Genomic DNA, 8,278 nt, shown 5'->3' on the forward strand with positions numbered 1-8,278 from the left:
TTCAGCTATATATTAGCAAGTAGTCCTTCCAGTTCGGAAGCTTTAAAAAAAGAAATGATAAGAAGAAATCAGCTACGTTTACACGGAATTTTCGATAAAATATTCCAAACATTTAGCTCCTACGAAAGAAACACTCAAAAACGGCCTTTTCCCAATACTCATCGATTACAAAATTCTAAGCGTTCTTTATCTGAAATTCCTGCTTTTGGCACAATTTCGTTGATTGGGAAAATTAAAAATATTCTCGGTTTTAGCGACAAATATTTAACCGATTTATGAGCTGATTATATAAAGAACATCTCAGGTCCCTCAAAGCATTTGATTTCAACTCCTCTTCAGCGAGTTAAAACGCCGATGGCCGTGAAGAAAGTTTTGATCAGCGAAGTGTCTTGGAGATACAAAGCATTGTAGTTGGAGAATAAACCTTCTTTCGAACTTCTTTCTTATACTCTGTTCTTACCCAACCATATGCAAAATACTCTAATAACAGGCTGACTAAAAAGAATTGTATAATTCAACAGATCTTCAAAGTTGCAGTAGTGTCTTCAGTGTATCTATTCCAAAGAGGTCTTCTATCTTTGTTTATTTAAAGGTGGTCCTTACCAGCAGTTGCTGAGAAGCAAATTTTAAAATTTTTTCATAACCATCTTTGAGGGTATATTTATCTTGTGGCGGCATTACTGTTTATGAAGGCGGGTATGGCCCGCCGCCAAGCCAGCTTTGCCGAAGAAAATGCTGAGGGCTCAACGTCCAGGCCAGTGCCCGCATGCATCCCAGCCACCAACGTATCCGAAGGTGGGTTGCAGATGACTCTGTGTGTGCACCAGCGCTAATCAATAGGGAAATTTTCTCTCGATTTTTTCTTATGACACAAGCGGTGATCAAAGCCGCAAATGTTTCATTGTCGATATAAAAGAAAATTTTCTGTTACATTTTAAAAGTGTTAGATAAATTCAAGCTACGGCAAGGTTTTAGTTTCTAATGATGTCAGTTGAGTTTTAAGTTTGCCGGCTATCAGGTGCACCTGAAAAATTTACAGTGATTTTTGGTCAGTCCAAATATAACCTATAAACGCCGTGTTATACGCTTAAGCCTCACTCAAGGAATTATATTTCTGTTAGTAATTCTTAACACTAATTAGTGGCAGCTCTTGCTTGTTGTGTGACCGCGAAGGCAACGAGAACGTGGCAGGTAACGGGCGCATGGGAAATGACTTCCTGAGCGGATCAAACACTCTTTACATGACACTAGGCAATAACTCGTCAACCAAAAAACTTACTAAACTTTGGAATCGTATGAAATTTCTTAACAAGCATTCAACACTTTTAAGAAGCTTGAAAGAACCTCTCAGTAGAATTTCTGTGAAAATTCCTGACTACTGGACATTTAGTCCATGAGACTGTCCCTGGCCGCTGGGAAGTTAGACTCTGCGTTACATTCATATTTGTGACCTACTCCGCTCCTTAAAACGCAGGATGAAGTAATAGGAATACAGAAACATTAAAAATATACACACAATTCAAGAGAAAGAACAAAAACAAAGAAAAAGACAAGCACGAGAACTTTAATGAAGTAAAAGAACAATTTTAATTTCTAAACTGGACATTTGAAGAGATTTGTTATTTACTCGTGACAAGGGATTGTAGACTGATCTATTGCTCGTTAATATGAAATCTTTCATGGTTTTATCGAAATTTTAAACGTATTATTTTTGATATTTTCAGGCATGTAGAAATAATAATGACAACTTTTGGAGGATAAACCGATTCAGAGGATGGCGGTTGAACAGGTACTAAAAAATTTTAATATTATAAATTAATATAGTGTAGTTGTTCCGATGATTAGTCTCGGGGATTATTCAACAATATTCCCTGAGCCTGCGGCGAGTAATTGTTAATCATGACACGTAATACCCCGCAACTGGACAAGCTTGATCAAGAGCTTAAGCAGCCGTAAATTCGCCCAAGTTCCTTCTCAGGATTGCTAAGGACCGCGACGATGGTTTCGTCAATAAGGGATATATTATACAGAAAAATTATTTATATAAACCAAGAGGTTACCAAAATGAATGAAACTGCGAGACTCGTTGCAGTTTTCTTTATTTTGACTTATAAGGAGATATACTCGTGGCTCCTTTGTATTTAAAACTGCTGAAAAACGTTCTATGTTTGTGAAACAAAAAAATGTCTGGTTAAGAAATTACAAAGTGATGGACCGGCTACAAGCACATCATTTTGTTTTTTCGACTTCAATGTGGGAAATTTTGAGAGAGCACATCACACCCTCTCGGGTGGCTGATTCCACACACAGCTGGATTCGCCTTAATCTTGTTCGCTCGTGGGTTACACCACATGAAAAGAAAAAAAAAGGACGAGAAATTGGAGTAACGTGATAAAGAGCGAGGTGACATAAAAATTAAAAATTTAACCCCAAAATTTTAATTATTACGAATTCTTGATCATGTATGAAAATGAAACTTCGCCAGCGTTACCATTTATTTATTTATTATTTTTTTTGGAAGCTTTGCAAATATTGTTCGAGTCCTCAAAAAAGATTTTTTTTTTCATCAATTTAAACTACTCATCCAAAAGGTGATATGTCGTATTTCGCGGTTCGGTCGGAATTCAGTTTTGGCGGGAATGCTCTTTGCGCAATGCAAACGACATTAGCTCATGTGTTTACTTCGGAACGTAAACATTTAGGCTCAGAAAATGCTAATGGTTGCGTAGAATCCTGCTCTGAAGGACGCGGAGAATACCACGCCTGTCTAACAAGAGAAATTTCCTTATATTCCCTTTAAAATTAAACAGCAACAGATTCTTTTAGGTCAGCAATGCATTTACAGATATTTTTTAATTTCTCCATAGTTTTGTGATATCTAAAGGTTTTTCCAGTTTTATTTCGGTTTCAAATGCTCCTATAATCTGGCAGCAAAGTCTCTCAATGGCCTACAAGATGCGAGAACCAGCGCTTGGTTCTCCACTTACTTTTGATGTGTAAGCAGATTATTGTTCACGATAGCCAGAAGGCCGATGCAAAGATAAATATACAGCTCCTAAAATACCATCTTATTCAGAAAATTCTGGATCATAATAAATTACAAATGAAAAAGGAAGACTTTTCTCTAGACACATTTTGTCACGGGTTAGCGGCTTCCGGTCACTTATGATTACTTAGCTCTCTTTAGAAGAATATTTGTGGAATATTTTATTCGCTGGAGCCTTTTTCACACATTGGAAAAACGCAGTGATAACTCTGATTCACGAGAGCTATGGAAAATTCGCAAGAAAATACTTAAACCAAATGAAATCTTACCCTCGCTCCAATTGGTTGATAGGTATGTTTAGATGATCGTATGTAAACGCGTTTCTTTGCATAATAGGCTGCGGGATTTTGGAAGAACTCGTGATAGTTGTGCAAAATATTGACTGCGTTTTGAGTTTGTAAAATGCGCCGTACAACTCGAAGATTCAACAACCCCGTTTCACGGGAAACCCACAGGCATTACACTGCCGTCCGTATCCGGAGAGTGGGGAATTTTTTAAGCAAAATCCCATAACAACAGCATGAGGGAGAAAGCTTTGAAATTTTCACTCTTTCGTTTTATCTAAGTATCAGAGACAAGTTGCTCTCCGCCTTTCTTTTTGTATTATTTTCATTTAAGTATCCTTTTTTGTTTCGTGAGGATGTTTTCAAGCGCAGTAAAATTCTATTCTATTTTATTTCCAGCTATGGCGGAGATTAAACTTCCGGCAACGGGAGAAGAACTGGATTTGAACAATGAGATTCGGGTCACAGGTGAGAGAGAGCAGTAGAAAAAGGTAGCCACATGGTCATTTTGAAGCGGTTGTAATGTTTAGTGGTGGAATTGTTAAGTACATCTTTAGTGGGTATTATCAAGAGCGGCAAGTCTGGGACGGGAAGTACAGCGGTAATCCACATAACGATTCAAAATGGCCGTTGACATCACGGGAAAAAGGATCTGAACATCAGTTTTCAGCAAGCGCTTTTCAAACTCGGTCGTCATTACTAGAGCAATTCGCATGGACTATAAATGAATTTTTACCCATAATAATTCATTTTAATAAAGTTATATTTTTCATATTTTTGCCGTTTTCTCTGGCAATAGTAATAATGTTTATCAAATGATTGAATTTCAGGGACAAACGAAAGTCAAGTGACATCAAATGACACCAAACTCGAGGTATACGATGATCCATTAAGAGGTGAGAAATTAGATTCTTTAAAAGACGCCTCGGTGTGGTTTTTAACTAGGCACATTTCCTTTAAGTTTTTTACCTATTCTGTGAATAACTTTTGAAACAAAAACTATATTTTCGAATTTAAACTTTATCAACAGAGAAACACTGAGTTTTATTGCTGCGTGGGTCACGAACAAGCTGTAGGTGTGAGGTGTACAATTGTATACATATACATGGAATGAAAATCATCATTAAATTTATTACCGCTAGAAATTCAAGAAAAATGTAATGAAAAAATTAGTATCGTACTCAGTATCAGGGATAGATTTGAATCAAAATCAAAGAAAATGTTGAGAATGCTTCTCATTTACACCACGTACACTTTTGCAGTTGCTTTATAAATTATGAATCACTGCTATTGCTAAATATATCCTGATACAATTAAAAAACATATGTGGTAAAACATTTGTAACTAAAGTCGAGGGGAAACTGATCTTGGAAATCAAATGGGCAATAACGTTTACGAAAAGTTTTATCTGATTCTGCGTTCCTTCAAACACACCACACCATATATGGCCAGAGTTCCCGAATTTCATTGGTCTGGAGACCATTTAGAAGTGATTCAAAACATCATCTTAGAGTTAACGGTTTGTAAAACTTACAGATATCAGTGAGGTGAGGGTTTATGGTCGGCGGGCCCATGTATACAGTAACCGACTGTTCAAAAAGAACGAAAGGCCTGTAAAGGATAGGAATTAAAAAGGGGATCTAACGACATGAAAACGAAACCTTGTTAAAACGAAATCATTAATGTTAAACCGGTGTTTTCAGATATAGCAAGAGTATGTCTCGAGGAAGGTAACAAAGAATACAGACAGGGAGAACATCAAAACGCGATAAACTCCTACTCGGAAGGTCTTCAAGTGAACTGCGAAGATATACGGCTGAACGCCAAGCTTTGTAGCAAAAGAGCAGCAGCTCATTTCCATTTGGGTAAGAATCTTTTTAAAGGAACTAAATTCTTCATGGAACGTACTCCGTGAAGTTAATGAATGTACAATCTGCACCCATTTTAAACGGGATTTTATCCTCGCCTGCTGTCTTCCCTGCCATTTGTGCATCCTTTTATCGCATGAATATTGAAATGAAACTGACAACTTTAATATTTCACATCGATCGCACACGTGGAAATTCTCCATTAGGATGAAATTCTCATGCAAAGTTTCATCGCAATTGTGAGATATTCTTATCGTAAATTATGAAAAGTATACTCGCCAAATAAATTGCAAAGCAACTAATAAGAATATCGAAATTCCCACACAGGTTCGAAGACCAACATCTCAGGACTGTTGTTGTGCGGAGGTTTATCCGTTCTGTGGTTAAAATTAATTACGCGTCCAATTAACTCAGTATAACATCTTCCATTTCGAATTGTTGCGTCTCAGCCGGCTTACGATGATATCAAGCTAAAAAGGAACAACTTAGTTTATGGCGGTTACCCCTCAAAAAGTGCGTATCCTTAAATCAAGGTGGTAATCCTCTTACGTGACGTCATGTCCTCCCTAGCCAGTCGTTGTGACTCATATTCTGCTGACTCGACTACCGAAATAATGGCTCGGCTATCTGCTTACTTAAGAATCAATGAATTTTTTAAAAGACGAATTTTATGGAGAAAAAAAGCAAGGAATCTTCTCAAAAGATGCCCGGAAAAGCAATCAAATATGGTCAAAGCACTTACAGGGTCATATAGTCTAAAGCGAATAAAAGCTATAGAAAAACCGAAATTCCCAGATCCGAGTAATTGTTTTTTTTTTTTTCATGGTCTTCAAGGTTGCCAAGAACAATATTTTTTCCGAAACACATCGTTCCCCAAGGAGAATTGAAATAATTTTATACCAAGGAAGCGTAGAGCTGCTTCTTTGATAAGTAAACCACCAACTAAAAATCAATATTAGGAGAATTGCCCTGAGATGAACTCTGTGAGTTTCTTGTGATCATACTCAGTTGCCAAGTTTGAAATATCTAAAGGACAAGAGGCGAAAAACGAAGGTGTTTGACCACATTCTCTTAAATCTGGGTCAAATCTGGGTCAAAATGTGAACCTTATCTCCCCCAATTTTACCCGATAAAATGATTTTCTCCTGGTTTTAACTAAGGCCAAGTCTAGGCCAGGTATAAAGACGGATACGTAAATTGGCAAGTGATGACGACTGATACTTACTTCCTGAATTCCTTAGGAAACTAAGAAGAATGTCTCAATGATGCAACAGTTTCTGTTCAGTTGGAACCCAATTTAATCAAAGCTGTTAAGAAAGGTGGGTGTTGTAGTCAAAATTCATCAAACCACTTTGCTATGATTTCTTCAAGAGAATTGTATGGATTACGGCAGCTGACTATACCTCGGGTGTCAACAATAACTGGCCCGTGGATGTTTGCTACGTAGATAAAAAGTGCAAGTTGAGGTCAGTGAGCTATAAATGAAAATTAAACCAGTAATGGTTCATTTACACCAAAGATTAAATGTTAAATGTTTGAAGTCGTTTGTTAAACAAAGTTTAAATTTTTTCTTCCTAGAATTAGTATAAACCGATGTTAGTCGACTTCAAATATAACATATTGAAAATGCAAATAAGCGATTGTATGAATTCTATGGAAAATTCAGTTTTTCAGTCCTCTCTTTCTGGTTTTCATTCAGTTAAACCCGGTTTGACTAAAAATGTTTTGCTGATGTGAATGGGGTGTGGGACGATTTTCTGGCTACTTTTATATGTGGATAGTAATTAATTAGATACCTCACGTCATTACCTTCTCAGCCGCCAGTGCTTGCGTGGAGCTTTGCTTGTACAAAGAAGCAAGGAGCTGGCTACATATGGGATTGGCTGTATCCTTTGACGAGTGTTTCAAACGTTATACGCAAAGAAATGCAAGCAGTGTTCACTAACACCAAGCTGAGCAGTTAAAAGACACTAAAATATTTTCAATTATTCCAAAACATTTCACTTGACAGAAGGGGCATTTTATCTAATTCGCAGAACGCCCCTCATCAGTGTCTCTCTAAGAATATCAGCAGGACGCCCAAACCAAACAATGATTACGCCTAGTGAGCTTGTTAACACTTATATTAATATTCACTCTGGTAAGAAATATTTAAAATAGGAAATCGTAAAAAGAAATCCACTTTCGACAGTTATGTCCTTTTCTAAGGATTGTTTAGGGAATAGCGCATGTTTTTTTAGGGGTGTTTGAGAAAAACACTGCGAGAGCGATGTTCCAAAATTCTGCAAAATACCACGAGCTTCCTGTCTGACTCATAGTCCGAGTCGTCATTCTTTCTGAGATAAAAACTTCTTCAGATTCACATAAATTTCCTTGGCTTCGAAGCTAATAATATACGGACGGATCCGTTTTTCTTCAGCCCACGTCGTCAGAACTGTTGGCCACATAAAGGTCTTCATAATTTTCTTGGTGTTTACATTTGCCACATTTTCGATAAATTCTTGAAGCTATTTCGTTTCACAATCTAGAAATATTTCAGCCATTGTTTCAAAATTAGAATCAGTATCATTTCAGTTAGTGTAAAAATGCAAATTTTAGATGTAAGGTTTTAGGATTTGACTGAAATACTTACTTTCTCAGCGATTCACATACATGAAATGTCTCAACTTATGGAATAATACCTTTAATATTTTTATTTTTATTGAAATTTGTACACATCCACTCATCAGTTATTTATTCTTAACCCGTTTTAAGATTGAGAAGGATAAGAAACCTCTGCTTCACTTACTGAGCAAATCTCAAACAATAATAGAGAGCCAAGAGCGTATTATAGGAAATGCCAAAGTAGACAGAGAAAAGATCGAGGAGAATCCGTTGTAGCCTTCTAGGAATAGCTCATCATAATCGAGGACAGTTCAAAACAGCAATTGATTACCATCAACGTCATCTAGAAATTGCTAAAGAAGTGGGAGACAAGGCCGGAGAGGGAATCACTTATGGCAATCTCGGCTGCGCTTATGATAGTCTAGGACAATTCAAAACAGCAATCGATTACCATCAACGTCATCTAGAAATTGCTA

At 37.0% G+C, this 8,278-nt stretch overlaps 1 protein-coding gene across 1 annotated transcript; it reads left to right on the forward strand.

Moving 5' to 3' along the window:
* Positions 1–698: 698 nt before the first annotated feature.
* LOC149042275 (uncharacterized) lies at positions 699–8,063 on the forward strand. The gene is made up of 7 exons (XM_089212284.1): positions 699–795; positions 3,730–3,798; positions 4,161–4,226; positions 5,034–5,195; positions 6,440–6,517; positions 7,016–7,083; positions 7,953–8,063. Exons 1-5 carry the CDS (start codon positions 699–701, stop codon positions 6,445–6,447), a joined length of 402 nt encoding a protein of 133 aa, XP_089068410.1. The 3' UTR covers positions 6,448–6,517; positions 7,016–7,083; positions 7,953–8,063.
* Positions 8,064–8,278: the final 215 nt, after the last annotated feature.

This window comes from Pocillopora damicornis, chromosome 7 (assembly GCF_964200805.1).
Source record: "Pocillopora damicornis chromosome 7, jaPocDami1.2, whole genome shotgun sequence".
NCBI classification, from domain to species: domain Eukaryota; kingdom Metazoa; phylum Cnidaria; class Anthozoa; order Scleractinia; family Pocilloporidae; genus Pocillopora; species Pocillopora damicornis.